Here is a 23912-nt window from a genome sequence, read left to right on the forward strand (position 1 = left end):
CCCTTCCTCTTTCAACATGACTGTGCACTAGTGGACGAAGCAAGGTCCATAAACACATGGATAACAGAGTCTGGTATGGATAAACTTCAATGGCCTACACCAGGGGTGGTGAACCTTTTTCATTCGAGGGGCCACTTCAAATTAATCCGAGGGTCGTAAAAGTCCTCCGAGGGACGTACTTTGAACACAAACCACGATTTCCCCCTGCACTTTAGGCCTATATTGTAATGTAGGTAGCCACCTTTAAAACACCCCCCACCTTCTTTAGGTCCCCTGAATATAATTTTAATTGTATTGCAAATGTGTTTTCTAAGATTCCTTCACAAAATATGTCTTATTTCATGTGAAGCTGCATAACATTGAAACTATATCGGGGTGTGTGTGTGTGTGTGTGTGATGAAACGGCCTCAAGGGCGGCAAATGGCCCTCGAGACATAGGTTTCCCACCCCTGGCCTACACAGAGTCCTAACCTGAACCTCATAGAACAACTTTTGGATGAATTAGAGTGGAGACTGACAGACAGGCCTTCTCGACCTACACCAACATTTTGGAAGAATGGTCGAAAATTCCTGTGAACACAGTCAACCTTGCGTACAGCCTCCACAGACCAGTTGAAGCTGTAATAGCTGCAAAAGGTGAACCAATATCGTATTGAACCCTATGGGTTAGGAATTGGGTGGCAGTTAAGTTCATATGGGAGGCAAGGGGGGTGAATGCTTTTGGTAATATAGTATATAGTAGTACAGATATTATGGATCTACAACATGTCAAAATATGGCAACACTTTAGAAAATGGTTCACAGGTTAGCCACTAATGCATGCCTGTTTGTGTAAGTGACTTGTAATACATGTATGAATAGTTTGTGAAAACATGCCTTGCAAGTCATTTATACAAACTGTAATCAGGCATGTATTAATGTGTAGCATGTGGACATTACTCTCAAGTGACACCTAAATTAAATATAACGATGATTATGTGTACGCCCTTGTCATTGCTTATTGGTCTTATTATGCATTGATGAAACCAGTTAGTCATGTGTCTCAATATAAGAATAAAATGTATATGAGGCAAGTCACTTCTAGGCATGTTATTTGTAGGGAATTTTTGTTGTGTTCAGATTCATTCCAACACACATGCCATTCCTATTGACTGCGCAGGCCAACCATGACTACATCTGTGAGACCCATGACAAAAAAAGCTCTTACAGCATGGAAATCTCCTTTCTTTTACCAAAGATTTACTTTCACACCACATTACTGCGTTATCAGTGGCGATGCACATCACCACAGAAAAAAGAAACAGCATTGGACCCCCTCCCTTTATTAAAGACCACACAACTCACTAAGAGACATTAAAAGATAAGGGACATAAAAAAACAAAGTAAATTTCTTACAAAAATGTTTAATAACCACTTAAAACTTAAATGAAACACAAAACTATTCCACACATATGCACTTTACACCGCTGCTCTTCTCCTGATTCAAAAGTCCCCCTAGTGGACGAAGCGTGATGGTGCAGCTTCCATGTTGCGTGCTCAGGGTTTACACTTGCCACTGATTAGTCGAGAGGCCTCACAAACACAACACCGTTTCAGTTTGCTTGGTGTGACACACATGGATGACCTCCGTTTGTGGCAACACGGGGAGTTAACAGGATGGCAACGTGCCTCTTTTCCACACTTGGTTTTTTCCACAACAGCTAGAGTTCAGTTTGTTTTTGTTTTGAGGGACCCGTCTCTGGTTCTTCAGAGGGAGGGTGGGCTGTTCAGCTGTATTCAGCTCAGTCTGTTATGATGAGTTCATCACAGCCCCAGTCCTCATAGCTGCCATCAGGGAGGTACCGCCTGATGATGATGGGAATCTTCCTGCTCCTGTGGATGTGAAAAAACAGCTCTTAGAACACCTACGTTTGAATTGTGTGAGTTAGGAAAGCCTACCTTGGTTAAGGCGTTGAGCTAGAAGATGTTACATTTCTATATGTATTTGATGAGTGTATCAGAAGTCATATTACAAAATGAATTCATGTCTTTGCATTTCCCTATATTGTACCATCTTCAGATCACCGTCAGTAACTTCTGAAGCAGAGCGACAACTTACTCTGAAAGCAGCAATCTGCTGAACAGTATGTCCCAAGGCCCTACATACAATACTTTTTTCACCAATTTCCAGCTCAGCTTAACCATTTCACAGATGACAGTTTAGTTATGAAGGACTAACCAGCATATGAAACCATTTTAATATTTCATACAAAGTTATTTTTCAGAGAGAGGTTTGGAGACCTCAATTGGAAAAGCATATTGTTGGGGCCTGTATGAAGAGGCAAAGCATGTCACAACATTGTAATATAGCCCTAATATTTACTGCCACTCTTCATTATTTTGAACAACAATTAACTGTCATGGCTGATATATATATATATATAGCACTGAGTCAAACACTGAAGTCATTCCATACTGTCTTTCGGGGGGTAGAGGCAAAACCCTTTGTTTGTAAAGGGCTGTCGACACTAATACTAAGACTAAATGAAATAAGAAGTTTTGATCAAACTTCTGATAGAAACATGTTAATTGGCGGGACTTTTTTGGCTGTGTCGGCATCATTAATCCCTCTAATCTTTATTATAATAATCGGGGCTATGGGCAAATACCAGTGTTAATTTGAGGGCACATGGAGAACGGTTAGGTAAAGGACCATCGATATTCCACTTGGCGAGTGTGGCAATTTCATTAGACCTTTACCAATTTAATGGTCATGAGATCAGAGCTGGGAGGTTGAACCACTCAGTGTGCAGGGCAGCGAGAACTGTAAATCTTGTTTTGTGCTACTTATACATTGAGTTAATACAGCAAAATCCCCCCCGCTAATCCCCAGTTTTTTTATATAAAAGATTTGCAACCGTAAAGCTGCAAATCCACCACCAATCATAAAGGAAACTATGTGCACGTATGTAGAGAAAGAGAGAAAAGAAGAGGGAGAGAATGAGAGAATGAAAAAAGCAGAAAGTTTGTGTGTGCACATGCATGAGACAGACAGGCAGACACACAGAAAGAGAGGAGAGAGAAAAGGAGATAAAGAAAGAAAGTAAGAAAAAGGGAAGAACACAAGACAAAAGTAACATACTTGAGCTCCTTCATGGCGATTTGAAGTGGGTCAGTCTCTCCCTCCAGCTCCACCATGACTGGGGCGCACATGCTGCGGACACCAAGAAGCCACACAACATTTATAAGTTTAAACAGCATTTATAAGTTTAAACTACACAATAAATATCAACTTCCAACTCTTTTTTTCAATGTATTTATTTTTCTTTTTTATTATTTAAATCTAACTGTATGCACATTGAGCTACATGTCTTGTATGAATTGTGCTATACTAACTGTATGTACATTGAGCTGCACGTCTTGTATGAACTGTGCTATACAAAGTAAGTTATTAGAAAAGTTAAAATGGGTTTATTTCACACCTCTTTCAGATAGGAAGAAGGAGCATTAAATTCATTTATTCAAACTGCATGAGAAACAACAACTAAAATGAGGTTTATCCTTCATAGATAATACAACGTGTTAGGAGTCTTCTTTGGAGAAACAAACCTGTGCTATACACAGAATATTGAAGCAGGCACAATGCAATGAATACTTATGAAAAATACTGGAGAAAAGTGGCACAAAGTGGTAATCACTGAGTAAACCCACAGCTCTGATCCTGAAGGAAACTAAGGGAAAGGTAAAATTTCTGCCATATGCCTTCTGATCACTGATTTTTCCCTAGTTAGCTCATTGACCTGGATGAAATGTGTTGGTCATTAATATCAGCTGATCCAGAGCAGTGGCAGGAACAAACATGTGGCAGAATGTTTCAATTCTAGACCTGTATGTTCAGACCGAAACCGACCAAAGTAAACAGGTATCTGAGGTCAGGCTGCAGAAGAAACCTAGTATTTGTATTAAGTATTGAAGAAATGAAGACTCCAATTGATCTTTGCTGAACTGCATCATAGCTCATTGCCATACAATAAACAGATTTTTAAATCCTGAAATTCGCTCTGGTGGCCCAATTAACCCACTCCCCAGAGAAATAATGACTTCCATCACTTTGGTCGTCGTTTGCGGTCTGTATATACAGCAAGGGGTCTAGCTCGGATTTTGACAGCCCATCAGGACGTGTGACTCCACTTACGCAATCTGTAAGGCTCTGGTTCCCAGGACTCGCGCTCGCTCATACTTGGTCATGTATGGCGTGGTTATTCTTTTCTGATTCGCCTGTTGTCCTTCCCCAGCTGGCAATATCTGCACATTCTCCTGGTCTTCCTGGAGTTGAGAAGTAAACACAAGCAAGACATGACAAGCACGAGTTTTAGAAGACCATCACATTTCACTCCAGTTAGCTCGCCATACACCAGAGGATGTCCGCAAAAATGTATATACACATTCAAAAGCATTGTAAAGAACATGTAAATGTGCATGGTGTATAAAGGTGCTATATACATAAGACAACGCTTATCGTCACACTGATGAAGCCTGGACTTCCATTTGAAATGTTTTTCGCTCAATTCCCTCTACATCTTTGCACAAGGGTATGGTAAATCGGGACCAACAGTTAATTCTAATGTCAATTCTACACTATGAGACCTGCGACTGCCAATGACAAACAACAACAACAAAAAAAGAAAAACCAGAATTGAATTGGGTGCGATTTGTCAGCAGCGCCTGGACCAGATATGCCAGTTTCATAATAGGTGGTGGCAAAGCAATACAATGCGGTCTCAATTATATTACTATTTTACCTTGCAATAATGTAAAATATGTGACTTTATTTTTGGGACACTCTTGTGTAACATCATTCTTTATGTCACTGTCAAATTGAATATGTGGAAAAGAGGACAAGACGGCTTGACCGCAACATAAAGTCCTATTCTATCAAGCCTTTATTATAACAAACACACATTTGAAGGTGGAATGAGGTCAGTACAGGGGCCCGATGCAACTTACATCCTCTACGTTCTCCAAATCATCTAATCCATCATCCTCTTCCGCATCATCGAAGTCTCCGTCGTCGAAGCTATAGGAAGAATTCAAATTTTGACAAATGCGTTTTAGGACATAACGTAATATGACATACAGACATTCATATCTTTGTTAAATGTACTGTGTTTTGCAACTAAGTTACTAGTTCCCTACTACAGGTAAGTCTAATGACAACGTGAAAACACTATCGATTAAAGTAGTTCCTTGAACAAACGTCGTTAAGATTTACATACAAGTTGTGATACTTGTAAAGGTGTTCTGTTGATTTTGTAAGATTGCTTTAGTGAGAATTTGTTCAGCCATTTAGTTTGACTATCGCACGCTAATGTTATCATTCACATGGCGAGTTCATCAATGCCACAGGAAAACCATTGTGTATTGTTTCAAATATGCTGTCATTAAGAATTATTTTTACTCACTTGTCCTCGTTGTCAGACATCGTTTATTCTTCCGAAAAATGATAAATTACCGATATTTAGAGAAGCTTTAGAAGCAAAAGAAAACACGCTGTAATGACGTCTGCGCGCTCTCCCTCCACTTCCGCCTGGATATAGAAACGTCCGGTCACTTTAGTGGCTCGGATGAAAACGACAGCTTTTAAAACAAGTTCCGAGCATCGGTCATGCCATTCGTGGCTGTTTACAAAACAAACAAATAAAACAAACAAACACACACACACAAACAAACAAACCCAAATTATCTGTAAACCAACAACATTTTACTTTAAAACCAAATGAGGCATAGTCTGTATGAGTGTCATTTAAAACAGAGCTTATAACAGAAATATAGGCTATCCAAATTGCCTACATGGTCAAGTTAACGTCATGTAATATTTGGAAACTGGGTACCGACAGAGGTGCATACATTTTTCAATAAAATTTGAAAATATGTAGTTAAAAATGTATAGTTTAGAAATAATTGCATTTACGATACCATATTCTGTAATAAAGATCCTCTCCAAAGTCTTTTGTAGCCCCATAATGTAATGAAGGCCAAAAATGCTTATCTTTTCATAGGACATTTATTGCTAATAGGTAACACAAATACAGTATTGCATTTAATGCTAACTGACTAGGTCATAGCAATACAGTCTGTAAATATGTCAACATTAAATGTTAAAATATTAGTTCATTATATAAAAATATTATTTTATTTTATTTATAAAACATCACTTATTGATTAAAACTTCCACTATTCCACATTTGACTGCAATTAGGCTGTAGGGCTGCCCCTTGTGGTTGGTCTTCAGTTCTTCTTGGGAGAGGTTTTGGTCTTTTCTTTTTTGCTCTCCGTCTTATGGCCGAGCTGCTTCAATATCTTCATTGGCTTAAATTTCCTGCTGAAGGTCTTCTTTCCATCATGCTCGGAAGGTCTTTGAAAGTCTGAAAAGACAGGATAAAAAAAGATTTGTGTGTTTGCAGTGGGTGTGGCACTATAAACAGATGGCATTAATATGACAGAAAGACATCAGAAGTGATGACATTCATACCTCTTCTCTTCATCATGTCCTCTAGCAGCAGGTCCTCCTCTTGTTCTCTGAACGAAACAAATCCATTAATTTAACACCAGTGTACTTGGAAATGGACCATACTCAGTTAAGTGAAGAGAAAATTAAACAACACAAGCACCATTATAGAAAGTACAAAGTACAGTAATACCACTTTACCGCACGCCTCACCCGGAAAGCACTGATGATCATCAAAGACACAAGCCACCCTGCACACAAACTGTTCAGCCTCCTGCCCTCTGGAAAGAGGTACAGGCGCCTCCGTTCCCGTACCACCAGGCTTGCAAGCAGCACGATGCATCAAGCAATCAAGATACTGAACACTCAACCCACTCTCCCTCCACTGTCAGCCTCTAGCCAGCCAGGCCACTGACAACCCTCCCCCCCTCATCCCCACCACCATATCTGCGACTGAACATTCCACCTGCACTACTACATCTGTGACTGAACTTTCAACCTGCACTAACTCAAAACATACACATGCACACACACACACACACACACAAGCACACCGCACTTTCTGCACTAAACCCAAACATACACACACTGACACACAACTCATACTCACTCACTCACACACACACACACACACACATACACAGACACACACACACAGACGCACACCACACTTTCTACCTGCACTAAACACACACACACACACACACACACACACACACACACACACACACACACACACACACACACACACACGCACACAAACACACACAAACAAACACACACACATACTGCTGCTGGTGTATTTGATAAACCTATTTAATTATTTATTTTCTTCAAATGCTACTATTACTATGTCAGAACGCTATAAAGGACTTTTAGAAAAAGCACAAAAAAATACCTCCTCTTAATGTATGTTCTCTACAAGTCTTCTGTTGTCCAGTCTTGCACTTTAAATGTCTGTCTGAGCACTGTCTATGTCCATACTGTCTTATGTCCATGTATGAGTACTGTCTATGTCTATACTGTCTATGTCCTTACCTAGATTAGTCTATGTCTGCATGGGAGAGCAAGAAACGCAATTTCAAATTCTTTGTATGACCAGTGCATGTAAAGAAATTGACAATAAAACTTGACTTGACTTGACTTGAAATAACTCTTGCCCTATACTATGCCTATGGAGACCTGGGGCCAGTTATACACGTGTAGTACAGCATGGGAGACAGGTTAGTAAGATTACCCAATATTCCTCCCGATTCACCCTACTCTAATTTACTGACAGCTGTCATTAGTTTATAGATTACCAATCAAAATGGTGGAACAGTGCTTCAGCACTTTTTTATCAATGACCTACAGCAGGGTTTCCCAAACTGTGGTGCGTGCACCCCTGGGGGTGCACGGCCTGCCATAAGGGGGTGCGCGAGCTAAATAGAGCAGTGGTGGATATGTGAGTTTTCATTCAGCATTAATGAACATTAAGTAGTTGTATGGTGAATTGTATGCTGGAAGGGTCCATCTGAAGTGTAGTTTAACTCCCAGACTATTGGAAAAGAGGATTCCCCAAAACAACTGTGCATAATGTGCAGTGAATGCGCAGTGAATCTTACTTCTGTGGCCATTAGCACACCAAAATATTCGCTTAGGGTGCGTGAACCACACTGAAATGTACAAGGGGGTGCGCAGGGAAAAAAGTTTGGGAACCGCTGACCTACAGTATGTACGAAGTATACACTCGCCTCCAAAAGAGTTGTCGCCTACCCATCTGTTTGGAATAACAGCTAATAACCTGACTTTCAATTAATCACTTGGCTTCAGAAGTCACTCATATGAAAGCTACAACCCTCTCGAATGAAAATGAATGTACAAAAATAAATTTCATGCACCAAAGAAAGATTGACCCTTTAATGAACACAGACAGGGCAGATTTTGACAAGACAAAAGTTTTGTCGCCTATCGAACATAATGTGAAAATGAGCAGATAAGTAACTTCAAAACACTTCAAATACGCAGATCGGGTGTCATACTTAATCACTGATTCACTCACACCTCTCCAGAAAATCAACTTTGGCCTTAGGTGTATGTTTAGGGTCATTGTAATCATGGAAAGCAACACAATGAAAATCAATGGAGTTCAATGAGAGATGGTGACATATTCGCTATTCGTAGAGCAATACATGTTTAACTTCATGATTTAATCAATGATAAAAGCCCTCAAACACCTGCAGCATGCATGCAGCTCCTCATAAGAGCTGTATCTGTACCATGTTTCACTTTATGCACCATTTCTCTTTTTTCATATTCTTCATCTCCAACACCATATAGTTTTGATGCTATCAGTTCTAAAATGGTTGATCTTGGGATCTTGACTTCAGAGTATGAGTCCCATTAGCCTTCATTTTTGTCAGAATTAGGCCTGATATACTCTTGGCTGGCTTTTTTGAGACAGGACAGTGGGAGAGACTTCTTTGGTGTTAAAGGTGAAGAATTTGGAAAAAATACATGGTGCCTAAAGTCAAACATGGGAGGGATACAGCTCTTATGTGGAGCTGCACGCATGCTGCTGGTGTGTGAGGGCTTTTATCATTGATTACATCATGAATTTAAAAATGTATTGCTCTACGAATAGCAAATATGTCACCATCTCTCATTGAACTCCATTGATTTTCATTGTGTTGCTTTCCATGATTACAATGACCTTAAACATACACCTAAGGCCAAAGTTGATTTTCTGGAGAGGTGTGAGTGAATCAGTGATTAAGTATGACACCCGATCTGCGTATTTGAAGTGTTTTGAAGTGACTTATCTGCTAATTTTCACATTATGTTCGATAGGCGACAAAACTTTTGTCTTGTCAAAATCTGCCCTGTCTGTGTTCATTAAAGGGTCAATCTTTCTTTGGTGCATGAAATTTATTTTTGTACATTCATTTTCATTCGAGAGGGTTGTAGCTTTCATATGAGTGACTTCTGAAGCCAAGTGATTAATTGAAAGTCAGGTTATTAGCTGTTATTCCAAACAGATGGGTAGGCGACAACCCCTTTGGAGGCGAGTATAGACTGTGCAGTGCGACACTGTGAAAGTAGCACTAAGCTCTTCAGTCATGGGTAAGTACTAAAGCAGATAGGGTATCAGGTTTGCAGCCCAAGGGTTGCAGATTCTATTACCGAACCGCCAGGTTGGAGGGGGCAGTAATTAAGCAGTGCTCTCCCCATCCTCCTCCAAGACTAAGGGAACCCTGAGCATGGTACCGTCTGCTCCCTTGGGGCGCTATTTGGGACTGCACCCTTGCAAGGGTGAGGCATAAATGCACTTTGGTCGTGTTCAGTGAGCACTGTGTGCTGTGAAGTGCTGTGTCCCGATGATAATGGGAGTTTCCCAGGTGGGCTTTAACTTCAACCACCCTACAGGTTGGAGGTGATATGGTCTGCACTGTACATTGTACAGAGAGGCGGCTTTCTCAACAGTTGCTCAGGGCAAATACAGCCCATGGAGGGCAGCAAAGACAACACAGAAAAGCTTTCCCAAACTGCTGAAACATTTCACTACACCCAGTAGGCCTACACATGAGCACCTGAGTAATGGCTGCATAGTCTTCTGAGCACTCTAAACCACTTTGTGTCATTTAACGGAAAATATATATATTTTTAAAACCAACAACATTGTAGTGAATTTCATAGAACATTACTAGAACTAGACTCCAAAGAGTACCTTTGGCGGTCCTGATCCAGATTGTTGATGATCTGGTTCCTCTGTTCGATGACGGTGACTAGATCTGCCATCAGCTGCTTCTCTCTGGCCCTGTCAACCGGGCTCCACTCTTTCTCTGGTAGGGTCAAAGGAAAATATACAGTCAAAAAAAAGTCACAAATACCCCCAGAAAATACTTAAGATAAATACTTAGGTTGAATGTGTAATTTGTTTGTACTAGTAGTTTGTTTCCAGACCAAATGCTGCCCATTATTATTTACAACCAACATCAATTTCTTAGTCTTCCTTATGGCTTGGAAATGTAGACTTTTGAAAGTGGATCTTCTCTATGTAGAGCATAGACACCTATGACTGCTAAACCTACTCTGGTCAGACCAGTGAGTGTTAGTTTATTTACTTAAAGGTGCACTGTGTAATGTTTAGTTTATTTCCAGAATTCATGCTGCCAATTCACAAATGTTACCTTTTTCATGAATACATATTCATTATGACTGGGAAAATTACTCTTTTCATACATGAAAAGGTGGGTCTCCATGTCTGCTATATTGAATTTCCAGAAATAGACGTTTATAGCTGCAAAACCTCTACGTTGGTCATACTAGTAAATAATATTGAGGGAATTTATTATTATATTTATTATTTATTATTGAGGGAATATTCATTGAAAAAAAAAATTGGCAATAGGAAGCACAATTTCAATGAGCAGCATAGTTGCAATAACTATCTGGACACTATCCTACACAGTGCACCTTTAAAAAGCATTAAAATGGTGTTTTTAAAAACATATATTCTTTAGCCTTTATTATTAGGACAGTACAGTGAAGATGGGGACAGAAAATGAGTGGGAGAAAGAGATGGGGAAAGATCAGCAAATGACCCAGGCCGGAATCGAACCCAGGTCACCAGCGTAGCAGTGCAGTGCCCTGACATTAGAGCCACGGAGCCTTAAAATGGCATTTGTGACAAACTACTTAAGTGGACACTCTGGACGGTGCAGTGTGATGCGGGATGAGTTATTGTGGTGATGAATGCTAACCTGGTTTATTGAGGAGACATCTCAGCTCATATTCCACATCCGACTGCCTCTCTTCCAGAGTCTGTTGTTTTGCCCTTTGAATTCAATGCAGACAAAATCATTCAAATAAATTGCACAATTACCATCACCAATACAATGACAACCCAATGACACATTTGATGAGTGGCAAAATATTTGATGCAAATTGCTCGAGGAACACCTCTATCAGTGACTGTTTCATCCGATCACATTTAACACTGACATTACAGGCCAGAAAATCGACTGTGTTAACAATTTGACTCTTTCAGCTTTTCTATCCTGATGCTTTAATGCAACCAAATTTGAACCTGATTATAGAAAATAGCAGAAACAGCTATTTGAACTTAAACACGTTATTTTGTATGTCAGGTTCAGATGGATGCGAGAGGACTGAGAGCAGACACATTCTTACACGATCTTTCAGACTGACAGAGAAGAGGATTCGCAACTCTGAAGCAGGAAGCAAAATTAGAAGTGAGAAGACCACATAAAGTGAACATTTGATCAGGACAGACAGTGTATGTGGCTTGGTTAGTTTAGGTTTCTGTACAATTGAAGCAGTGTTAAGTGCAAAGTACATCACAGTAACTGAGACAGTATACAGACAATCATTTCACTTCCCACCACATTAAATACATTATGTTTCCATGTAGGTAATGTAGAGCAGTGGTTCCCAACCTTTTTCTTAAGGGACCCATGTTTTTACTATTGTAATGTAATCTTTGGTGACCCAACCACGCGAGATGCGTGTCACAAGATGCCCTCCGTTTCCTGCGAAAACTCATTTTAGTTATTTTATTCCTCAATTCGTCTTTGGTCAAACATAGAATAAATGTTTAATGTAGCACTTACAATTTGTTGCTTCTATGCATTTATTAGTTAAATGCTTTTTTCTTTTATTCAACATGGGCTATATACAGTCCCAGGAAAAAGTTTGTACACCCTTTGACATTTCTTACATTTCTGTCAAAATTGGTCATAAAACATAGTCTGATCTTTCCAGAAATCACAAGAAGGAACAACCAGAGTCTGCTTTAACTAATTCAACCCAAACATTTACAAGTTTTCATATTTTCATTGGCCATAAGATGTAAACATTCACAGGACAGCAAGGCATAAGTAAGTACACCCTTGCATTCAATAGGTTTTAACCTTAAGTTAGTCGCAATAACCTCAACCAGATGTTTCCTGTAGTTGCAGATCAGATTAACAAAACAATCTGGATGTATCTTGTCTCCCTCTTCTTTAGAAAACTGCCCTTCTTCAGCAAGGTTTCTTGGATATCTTTAGTGAATAGCTTTCTTGACTTCATGCCATATCATCTGAAATGTTTTTGTCAGAGCTTTGACTGGGCTATTCCAGAATGTGTATTTCATTCTTATGAAGCAATTCAAATGTCAATTGCCTCTAAAATATGGGTAGTTGTCCCATTTCAGCACCCATCCTCTTGTGTGCCTCAACTGTGTGACAGACTACCTCACATTCTTTCTGTAAAATATCTCAATAAACTTCTGAGTTTCATTGTTCCACTGATAATAGCTAACTGACAAGGGCCTGAGGCACCAAGGTAGCCGCATATAATGATGCTGCCGCCACCATACTGAAAAGTGGAGATGATGTTTTGGTGAAGGTGTGGTTCTCCAGTTCTCCTCCAAACATGATACTATGTGTTCCCCTGACAAAATTCAACTTTGGTTTCAACGTTGGTCTACTGAATATTTAGCAGTAATTTTATGAAGCATATAAATGCTTTTTCGCAAACCTCAAAGTTGCAGCAATTATCTTTTTGGACAGAAACCCCAATAATTTTAGATTGGCAGAATGAACCCCAATTTTTAGCTTTTCTTGGTTACATCTCCACATCTGAGTATGGTGGCGGGAGCATCATTATATGCGGCTACCTTGCTGCCTCAGGCCCTTGAAAGTTTGGCTACTATCAGTAGAGCAATGAACTCAAGTTTATTGTGATATTTTACAGAAAAAATGTGAGGAAGTCTGTCACACAGTTGAAGCACACAAGAGGATGGGTGCTGAAATGTGAAAACAACCCATACTTAAGAAGCAAATCGACATTAGAATGGCTTCATAACAATGAAGTACACATTCTGGAATAGCCCAGACAAAGCCCTGACTAAAAACAATTGAGATTATATGGCATGAAGTCAATAAAGCTATGCACTCCAGACATCCCAGAAACCTTGATGACGAGAGGCAGTTCTCTAAAGAAGAGGGAGACAAGATACATCCAGATTGCTTTGTTAATCTGATCTGCAACTACAGGACAAGTCTGGTTGAGGATATTGCAACTAACGGAGGGTTAAAACCTATTTAATGCAAGGGTGTACTTACTTATGCCTTGCTCTCCTGTGAATGTTATAGCCTTATGGCCAATAAAAATATGAAAACATGTAATTGTTTGTGCGGAATTAGTTAAAGCAGACTCTGAGCACTGTCTATGTCCATACTGTCTTAAGTCCATGTATAAGTACTGTCTATGTCTATACTGTCTATGTCCTTACCTTAATTAGTCTATGTGTGTATGGGAAAGCAAGAAATGTAATTTCAAATTCTTTGTATGACCAGTGCATGTAAAGAAATTGACAATAAAACCTACTTGACTTGACTTGACTTGACTTGACTGATTGTTCCTTCTTGTGATTTCCGGGAAGATCAGACCATGTTTTATGATCAATTTTGACAGAAATGTAAGAAATTTCAAAGGGTGTACAAACTTTTTCTTGGGACTGTATATTTAAAATGAAACCCCTTAAAATCAAGAGGGCTCTGCGACCCCCTGTGGAGCTTTGGCGACCCATAAGGTGGGTCCCGACCCATAGGTTGAGAAACACTGATGTAGAGTACTATGTGGTGACATGGCAGGGCCTGCCTTGTGCACTCACAGGTAGACCAGCTCAGCATCCCTGCGCACTAGCACGTGTTTCTCATGGATGAGGGTAAACCAGTTCACCAGAAGATCATCCTCCTTTTCTGAACATAAACAAAAAGACATACAGTATGTAAGATGTATTGGAAACTCATTAAGATCCTGTATCATACAGCAAATGAAAGATGGATTAACAGAGTGAAGGTGAGTTTTGAATATAGCCATGTTGTGTTGTGTATAAGAAATGTACAGGATGTGGTGTGAAGGCAACTGATACCACTTCAATGAAAAATATCAGCTAAACAGAGCAGGCAGAACACGCAATTACCAAGCCATTCTAAAGTCAAGTCGACTCAAATCGAAAGTGACAGGAGAGGATTAAAATATGCCTTCATGACCATACTAAGTAAACATCAAACCTAAACAAACATAGCATACACTTACGCTGGGTCTAGACTGGATGCGTTATATTACAACTAAGTTAAGCTGAGTCAAAAATGCATTGAAACGATTGAAAACTGATTAAAAATATCTGCATACGTGTAAGCAGCAATTTAACACCTCCAGTATATGCCCTGCCCATTATGGCAGATTAAAACGGCATATGCCCTCACGATTATGCAGTTTAAAACAGTATGCCCTTACCATTGTGGCAGTTTAAAACTGTATAGGCCCTCACGATGATGCAGTTTAAAACAGTATATGCCCTCACGATGATGCAGTTTAAAACTGAATATGCCCTCACGATGATGCAGTTTAAAACTGAATATGCCCTCACGATGATGCAGTTTAAAACAGTATATGCCCTCACCATTGTGGCAGTTTAAAACAGTATATGCCCTCACCATTCTGGCAGCTTAAAACAGTATATGCCCTTACCATTCTGGCAGTTTCTCAGGCTCTTCTCCAGCTCCACCCCCTTCTGCTCCAGGCCATCCAGCTGCCTGCTCAGCTCTCCTCTCTCCGTCTGGAGGTCTTTGCCAAGCGTATCCTGGTCTGACTGTACCTGAGATTGGGCCGTTAATGGCAAAATGCATAAGAGGAGATGAATGAACAGATGAGCAAACTAGTTTATCACTGAAGGATACAGGGCTATAAATGAACTTTTTTTTCTATCACTAGCCAATTTCGCTAGAATATATTAAAGGTGCACTGTGTAGGATGGTGGCAAGAGTAGGTATTGCAACAATGCTGTTCATTGAAACTGTGCTGCCTATTGTCTAAGTTGATCATTACTAAATAATTAACGAGTAATTAATTAGTATGACCAAAGTATAGTTTTGTTGTTAGTATAAGTTTTGCAGCTAAAAAAAATATTTCTGGAAATTCATAATGATTCATAATGGTCATAATGAATACTTAGAATTTGATGGTGGTGGTAAGTATTCAGGAAAAAGGTAACATTAATGAATGGGCAGTATGAATTCTGGAAATAATTTACTAAAAATATTACACAGTGCACCTTTACATTTTACAAGCCAAACATACACACGCTACCAGTAAAAGTGTCTGAGATCCTGGCCAGCTAATGTGAGCATGGGTTTGTTTACATATTGTTTGTAACCTCTTAAGACACAAGCCGGGACTTGATCGACCCCCGCTGGGTCCCCTGGTGAGGGTGTATGTTGTGAGACCCGAAACACCCAGTGATCTCAGGTGCCAACACTGATGATGTGTCTTAAGTTGCACTATAGTGTGTTAGGACAACTACACCTAATATCAGGGTGTGATTTGTTGGAAAAACAGAAGGTGGGATATGTATCAGATTTCAAGCAATATCAATGGAATTACATTACTGTGATTATAATCGTGTAGAAAAAGTGGCGATATCAAAACCAGAAAAGGGGACAATCCCCCCCATTCCCCCCTACAAATCGCACCCTGCCTAATATCATTCCAGGAGTTACAGTATACAACATCAACAGACACCTTTCAAGACAGCAGTAACTTTTGGGATGATATTTGATGTCGACTGACTAGGGATGCAAACGATTAATCGACTTTAATCGGTCAATGCATTAATCGATTAAAAAACATTAATCACAATTAATCGACAAGTCAACTGACAAGAGACCCAGGTGAAATGGCCATGTGAAGAGTATGTGTGAAGAGGGGTGTGTGAATAGTGTGAATATTTAAATCACCTTTGGATTAAAGAATTGAAATAGAATTTATTTGAATGTGGTATTTTACCTCAAGTTTTAATTAAAATTTTTAGATTTAGTAGTTTTTTTTTCGAGAAGCATTGAGATTTCGGGGGGAAAAACGCCGCTTATCAATTAATCGTAAGTCGATCGATAAGGCTATCAACTAATGATTAATGTATTAATCGATAATTTGCATCCCTACGACTGACAAATAAAGGGTAGAGGGAGCAAAACAACTGTATTTTGAAATTGGTCATAATTGTCTTTCAAGCCTATAGATAGAAATTGCAAAGAAACTTTTAAAAAGAGAAGTGAAGACTATCTATCCATTCACCTTTCGCTTTATAAGGGGAAACCCATGACCGGGCGCCGCAGGTTTGGCAGATATCGATGATGAAGCACAAGGAATCTCTGCTAGGGTTGCCGCCCTGTTGAAAGGGTTTTCTTTGCATATTCCCTGATGAATTAAAAATTAATAGATTAAGAAATTTGAAAATCATCACAGTTCAATTAAGAATAAATAACAGAATAGTTCAATGAACTCAAACATAGCCATATGTGCTGTGTCCTCAAGATGCCCATACCTTATTAACATTTGGTTTACTTGGTAGCTCTGGCTTTTTATTTGTGGTTGGACTGTCAGACACCATCAGACCAGTGGAATTTGAATGATGATTAAAGCTCACGTCACTGAGCGATCCAGTTGGTGATGATGAAGATACTTTACTTTGGTGACTATGTTGTGGATTTGGTATCTGTAGTTCTGATGTGCATGTCGCAGGAGGATCTTGCGTTTGGCCTGTGTCTGCCACTGAAATGTTCGGGGGTAAGGAGGCTAAAGCAGATTTTGGCAAAGTCTCTAATTCACTCCTGCCAGCAGAGGAATCTAATCTGCAGGCCTCAGGTACTGTGACCGCTTCAGCTAATTTTAGCGAACACACTGAACCAGCAGTCTCAGCTAAATCTGATACACCGGATGGACCAGCAGCGGCCTGAGACCCATTAGCCACGCCATTAGCTTCTGCTGGCCGGTGGGTTTTAGCCTCGCTTTCTTGTTTGTTAGCTTTGGCTGGACGGCAGGGCCCTGCTGGGCTAGAGTCTTCTCCTGAGCACACAGCCAGTGTAGTCTTTGAAACCAATTCCCCTTCAGAAGCGGGTGCTGTATTTACACATTGGGTTGGTTGCTGAGGGCAGTCGGTTTTTGACGTCTGGTTGTCCCTGGCTGTGGCAAAATGGCACTGCCCTGGTCCATTTAAGTCTTTTTCAGAGCACACCACCCCTGCAGTCTTTGAAATAGATTCCCCTTCACAAGCCGGTGTGTTGTTCATACATAGGGGTGGCCGAGGAGGAGAGTTGGCCAGGTTGTGGTCACTGACTTGAACAGGCCCATCGGTTCCTGTACCACACTGCGGTGTGTGACATGATGACGTCACCACAGTTGACTGTGCTTTGTCGTGGCTCTGGTTCCCCTCAGGGCACGCTGCTGTGCACGTGGCACCATTTGACCCCTCTGGAGTCAGATCCTCCTCGTCCTCGTCCTCCTCGAAGGGATTACCGGGGGAGAGATGAACGGATTTCTGTCGCGACCACATCTCGCTGAGGAAGGGAACAGAGGTGGAGCGTGGCGGCTGACGCGGCAGGGGCACCGGCGGGAGTTTGGCCCAAGGACCCGGGTGGATGAGGTCCATCCACGGGGGACTTTTAGGATTGGGGCTCTCGCTGCCTTTGTCCGAACTGAAGCAAAAAAAAACAAAACAAAAAACAAGATCAATCAGAGATGGCAACCTGGCCCACTGCCCAATGCCAGATGCACGTGATGTTGTTTGGTGCCACCCACAGGCAACTCGAAACACTGCGGGCAGACCCACAATCAGACAGACATACAAACAGAGAAAAAAATGCACACAGTGTTTTGCATTCCTAAAATTATGCAACTCCAGATATGAAATATAGGATGTAATTTACAAGAGTCATTCAATGTGAAAAGACAAATGCAAATCTAACTTCAACACCACCATCACAGTTTCAATACTTTCAAACAGACACAGACCTTCTCGACACGCTGGGCGACTCTTCTCCAGGCTTCGACGTAATCTTGTTTGCCTGACCTGAAAAGAACAAACACTGCACATGAAAAACTGAAACCCTTAAAACAAAGTGTTGTTAATAGCGCTACCTGATTTACTAAGTCGACCTCTTCCCACAGGAAGTGTGTCTCACCCTCAGACTTGGAGCGGTCCATCATGGCTTTGGCTGTGCCTGTGCCTGCCCTGGGGGGTGGCCAGGGAGGATTAGCCATGCTGGGCTCCTGCCTCTGGGCTCTTGGCCTACGGGGTGCTGGCACCGGCCTGCTGTTTGTCCCTGGCTTCTCAGCCTGCGTGGGAGTTGATCCCGGAGGGCCTGACCTAACCCCTGTCCTCTTGGTGTCATCAACCGTGAACTTCTCCTTTTCAAGAGTTTGTCTCTGATGTTTCACCTCTTTCAGTTCTTCAGTCTCCTTCCGCTTCCCAGGAATTGACTCCTTTGCGTGATCCCGGTCTTCATTAACTGTAGAGCTTTGTTCATCTGCAACCGAATTGCCATTCTTGATCTCAGGTGGTGGATCTATCTGGAAAGCGTATATTTCTATGCATGCATCAATCATGTCTTGACTTGACTCCCTTGTATCATCACTTTCCTCATGAACTTTAAAGCTTTGTCCGTCCCTGGCTGTGCATATTTGTATGAGGCTGGTGGACACAGGGGGCATTCCTGGAGTCCTGGCCTCCTTAGGGCCGTCTGCCGGAGCCTCAGCTTTGTGCTGTGTGGAGGAGACGGCATTTGGCTTTTTTAAGCAGAGATTAGAACAGAAGAGCAGGCCGGTTTCACTGTCTGTTCTGTATGATCCAGGGAACAGGGTGCTGCAGCACTGTCTACATCTGAGGAAGAAGAAAGGCCAGAGGGTCAATGACGTTTTTTTTGGGCTCAGATGTACAACCACAGCTAATGCCCATACATTAATTAGTAATTGGTAATTAGTGTACTGCAATGACAATGCTTCTGGGATAATTCACTGAAAAAAAAACTTTAAGTCAAGTCAAGTCAAGTAGGTTTTATTGTCAATTTCTTTACATGCACTGGTCATACAAAGAATTTGAAATTACATTTCTTGCTTTCCCATACAGACATAGACTAAATCTAGGTAAGGACATAGACAGTATAGACATAGACAGTACTTATACATGGACTTAAGACAGTATGGACATAGACAGTGCTCATACAGACATTTAAAGTGCAAGACTGGACAACAGAAGACTTGTAGAGGACATACATTAAGAGGTATTGTTGTGCTTTTGTGCTTTTCCTAAGTCCTTTATAGCGTTCTGACATGGTAATAGTAGCATTTGAAGAAAATAAATATTAAAAAGGTCTGTCAAGTACACCAGCAGCAGTGTGTGTGTGTGTGTGTGTGTGTGTGTGTGTGTGTGTGTGTGTGTGTGTGTGTGTGTGTGTGTGTGTGTGTGTGTATGTATGTGTGTGTATTTATTTAGTGCAGGTAGAAAGTGCGGTGTGCGTCTGTGTGTGTGTTTGTATGTCTGTGTGTGTGTGTGTGTGTGTGTGTGTCTGTGTGTATGTGTGTGTATCTGTTTAGTGCAGGTAGAAAGTGTGGTGTGCGTATGTGCGTGTGTTCGTGTGTCTGTGTGTGTGTGTGTGTGTGTGTGTGTGTGTGTGTGTGTGTGTGTGTGTGTGTGTGTATGTATGTGTATGTGTGTGTCAGTGTGTGTATGTTTGGGTTTAGTGCAGAAAGTGCAGTGTGCTTGTGTGTGAATAGTGGCATTAGCTGTGGTTGCACCATTCTGATAACCTGATTTTCATCATCTGGCTGTGTTCAGTAACTACACGCGAGGGCGTTCCATTCTCTGCCGCGGAACGGCATACCAGAGGGCAAGAGTCAGGTAACCATTCTGATGTTTGCAACTACTAAAACGTCATTGACCCATAAATATTAGTCTTCCTGATATGAAATAATGGCAATCTTGCTAAGAACAGAACTAGAGGAAGTACTGTAAGTGTTAATATCCCACCATAAGCAAGCTGCAGGACAAGCAAAGCAAATCCAGTGAAAAATGAAAATGGTCTGCAATACAGTTCATCTTCTCAAGGTTTTTTAATAAAATGAGATGAACATTTTGACCAGCCCGACTAGGTCTTCCATCAGGCGATCTCACTAAGAACTACTGTATGTATACAACATCCTCACTTTTAAAAAATAAAATAAAACGTTATCCGTGTCCCACAAGCACTATGCTATTTCACAGCACTTACCATATGTTATGACATAGTATTGTTGTCATTACCTAAAGCAGTGGCGATGGTAGAGCTTTCCATCCACCATGTGCCTCTGTACCAGGTGAACACGCTGCATGCAGGCAGTGCACAGGTGGGCTGGAGCTGGAGCTGTACCTGGAGCTGTGCTGCTGCTGCTGCTGCTCTGATCCGTCCCCCTCTCCCCTGAGATCTAGCAGAGCAGATATAGGAACCAGTCTTACAAACAAAATCGCCATGCAAAATTTGGATAATGTTGCAAATGTGTACAATGTTGATCACACAGATCATTGAGTTTAGTTTCATTGTTGCATATGTTTTACAACAGGTGCTGGACGTTGTTAGCTTGGTAAATCAGCCTTTTGCATTGTCTCAGTTCTCATCTCATGCTCCAAACAGACAGTAGCGTAGAGTAGAGTCACTTTATTGATCCCGAAGGAGATGAAGGAATACTATAGTATAGGCAAAGGCTGATCCATTTTGTTTGAAATACCTCCTCTTAATGTATGTTCTCTATAAGTCTTCTGTTGTCCAGTCTTGCACTTTAAATGTCAGTATGAGCAATGTCTATGTCCATACTGTCTTAAGTCCATGTATAAGTACTGTCTATGTCTATACTGTCTATACCCTTACCTAGATTAGTCTATGCCTGCATGGGAGAGCAAGAAACGTAATTTCAAATTCTTTGTATGACCAGTGCATGTAAAGAAATTGACAATAAAACCAACTTGACTTGACTTGACTTGAAATTAAGTGGCTGGTGTGCCAGGCTATGGTGTTGTCTTAATTTACAATATCACTTATTTACAGCTAGGAGGGAATATACAGTGTATTTTGAAATGTTGATGCCTGTTATAGTGACTCACATTTGTGACTTGAGCTCTTGGCAGGTATATAGGCTGGGATAGGAGGAGTCCCTTCTTCTCATCTTTGTATGGGTTTTGGACTTCGGACGATCGGAAGTTTCTGAAATCAGCTGAAAGTTTGAAAACAAAAGTCTACTTTTACATTTGGAGAAAGACCAGTTTTCTTGTACTGTATCTGGGCGGGCCTGCAGTCAGCTTTATGTGCACGCACACACACGAGCGATCGCACGCACGCAAGCACGCACACACACACACGCTCCATTCAACACGACCCTTGTCTGTCTTACTGCCGACACCGTTGCACATAATTTATACATACAGTAGGTATGCGTACCCTTATGGCTTACACAGTGCATGTATGGCATTGATGCTAAAAGGTCAAACTAGTAAACAAAACATCTTGTCATGGTCTAAGGTATGATTGTGGAGCAGAGCATGTGAAACTCAATTCAATCAATTGATGCAGACTTCATCAGAAGCAGTAAAATGGTTGCATTGTGCAAATCAGAGTGTAGCAACGTGCATGAAGCACAAAGCAACCAAAGGAAAACCACCAACAAAAACACAAGCACAAGAAAGGAAAAACACAGGGCAGCCTTGTCGCTGTCTGGCACTCACCATCTGATGGCTTGGCAAAGTGGATGAAGTACTGAGACAGGTAGGTGATGACACTCAGTCTGTCTGGCACCTCCATGGACACCATGTCAGCTGGATCCAGCACTGCAGGGATCCCCAAGTGAGTCTCAGCTATCTCAAAGGCCTGGGTATAACATATGAGGTGAGAAGACGCATGAGGTTTTTGCAAAACAAAGCATCAAGAAGAGGAATTCTTCATCTTCGGAGGAAAACAATGTGATGCATAAGATTCCAGACTCACCAGACGGTTGTTTTCATAACCACTGTCCTTTGAGAGTGAATGGAAATCCCTGTATTGAATAATAGAGTATGGCATCACAGTATTGTTTTCTTACAGAGTTATCCCATTAGATATGCAATTAGGCAGGTAGTCTATGCAGCAACCACGGCTGATTCAATATCTGTCAGGAGCAAGCAATTAAAAGTGGGTTGAGCATCATCTGCCAATGATAGCCTATGTCGCCTTTTAGAAGCCCACACGAGGAAAAATGGATCCTAGAAATGAAAACACGTGTAGTGTGTTTTGTGGGCGGGGGAGGAAGGCTACGTGTGTTTGGCAGTAGAATATATTCTTGTGAGGATTAACTACAAATCCTTGAGGGGGACAAGCGAACACATCCTCGTCAAAAGATTAGTCTGACCATCAGTCTGATAGGCTGCCCATTGGTCATATGTCAACCGGTCTGGTGGCTATAGGCCCATTTAAACTGGCAAAGTAAACAATAGGTACAAAAGCCTAAATTTAGCTGTCAGTAAATAAGCGTGACACTTTGAAGCAGTTATAAGCATAGACCGCATAAGTGAGAGTGGGCCTTGCTTGCATGGCAATGGCCCACTTCAATGGAAAGCTTTAGGATCATTTTATAAACATTTGGAGTAATACTTACAGTAAGTCTGGTCTGTGTTTGTGAATTATGGCGCAGAATGCCAGTCCATCCTTGAATGAAGTGGTCAAGTCCTTGATTTGCACGCTGGGATAGTTTTCACACTGTAATCGGCACCACTCCAGCAATAATTTCTGGGATCCCATATCACTGTCCTGTTGCATACATTTGCCACGTCTTTCACGAGCAACGAGGCACGCAACTACAGCACAGTAACGTTATGGTGGTCCATTTGCGACTTCGACATAACGTTCCCGCATAATAATGACCCGCATGTGACTTGGTTAATGAAATAATTGTCCAGAGACAACACTAGTCCCATTATTTCCAAACGCGTATCGCAATGAAAAGTAGCCAACTCGGATTCCATGACAATTAGAGCTACAAAGTCACCACTGTCGAGATACGAGTTCTTAGCAACCGTTTTAACAAAGTAACCTGCAACATGCTTCCGCTATAAAGGCACCGAAATCACATACATCGCAATGTAACAGCTAACCCTACCTTCCGCCTTTGAACTGAAGACTTGAAACAACTTGGCTTTCCCATCAACCCAACCCAACGTGCAGATAAATACCACAACACAAGCTGAATCGAACATGAATCGTCGCTTACAGAATTTTGGAAGCGCTTGGACTATTCCAACACTAGTCATCGACACCATAAAAATATACACTACATTTTATGGAAGTCCACAGACGGTCACGGTGTTGTAAATAACTAACAGAGGAGGTAAAATACTAAGCACTATCAAAACAATATCGAGATAGCAGAATAGGCTGAAAACCTCTATTCACTTTGTTCCTCTAGCGACCAGTAGGGGGACCCACTCATGCCTTGGCCTCAGAGCCGTATATACGGCTCTGCTTGGCCTGTGAGTGACGGGGCGGTAGCCCAACAGAAGTCCAGTAGCAGACATGAAGTACATAAAAGAAGCAAGGCT

At 41.2% G+C, this 23912-nt stretch overlaps 2 protein-coding genes across 2 annotated transcripts; both read right to left on the minus strand.

Annotated features, from left to right (window-relative positions):
- Positions 1–1383: 1383 nt before the first annotated feature.
- polr2f (RNA polymerase II, I and III subunit F) lies at positions 1384–5589 on the minus strand. The gene is made up of 5 exons (XM_063191976.1): positions 5442–5589; positions 4987–5056; positions 4175–4305; positions 3122–3193; positions 1384–1872 (listed from the first exon to the last, which is right to left on the minus strand). Exons 1-5 carry the CDS (start codon positions 5459–5461, stop codon positions 1782–1784), a joined length of 384 nt encoding a protein of 127 aa, XP_063048046.1. The 5' UTR covers positions 5462–5589; the 3' UTR covers positions 1384–1781.
- A 129-nt stretch (positions 5590–5718) lies between these two features.
- On the minus strand, positions 5719–23766 carry LOC134441605 (MICAL-like protein 1). The gene is made up of 15 exons (XM_063191988.1): positions 22973–23766; positions 22327–22375; positions 22068–22209; positions 21450–21559; positions 20616–20776; positions 18499–19196; positions 18329–18386; positions 16863–18012; positions 16613–16735; positions 15011–15137; positions 14148–14235; positions 11230–11303; positions 10194–10308; positions 6512–6558; positions 5719–6404 (listed from the first exon to the last, which is right to left on the minus strand). The coding sequence occupies exons 1-15, from the start codon at positions 23131–23133 to the stop codon at positions 6268–6270; spliced, it is 3240 nt and encodes a 1079-aa protein (XP_063048058.1). The 5' UTR covers positions 23134–23766; the 3' UTR covers positions 5719–6267.
- Positions 23767–23912: the final 146 nt, after the last annotated feature.

Source organism: Engraulis encrasicolus, chromosome 2, assembly GCF_034702125.1.
Source record: "Engraulis encrasicolus isolate BLACKSEA-1 chromosome 2, IST_EnEncr_1.0, whole genome shotgun sequence".
Classification (NCBI taxonomy): domain Eukaryota; kingdom Metazoa; phylum Chordata; class Actinopteri; order Clupeiformes; family Engraulidae; genus Engraulis; species Engraulis encrasicolus.

Coding starts and splice junctions, on each gene's coding strand:
- polr2f (XM_063191976.1), bottom strand. CDS start 5,461: ATGTCTGACAACGAGGACAA. Junction 4,306..4,986: donor ATTTGGAGAACGTAGAGGAT/GTAAGTTGCATC, acceptor TCTCAACTCCAG/GAAGACCAGGAGAATGTGCA. Junction 1,873..3,121: donor ATCGCCATGAAGGAGCTCAA/GTATGTTACTTT, acceptor TCACATCCACAG/GAGCAGGAAGATTCCCATCA.
- LOC134441605 (XM_063191988.1), bottom strand. CDS start 23,133: ATGCAACAGGACAGTGATATGGGATCCCAGAAATTATTGCTGGAGTGG. Junction 22,210..22,326: donor GTTATGAAAACAACCGTCTG/GTGAGTCTGGAA, acceptor TGTTATACCCAG/GCCTTTGAGATAGCTGAGAC. Junction 16,736..16,862: donor GTAAACCAAATGTTAATAAG/GTATGGGCATCT, acceptor TTAATTCATCAG/GGAATATGCAAAGAAAACCC.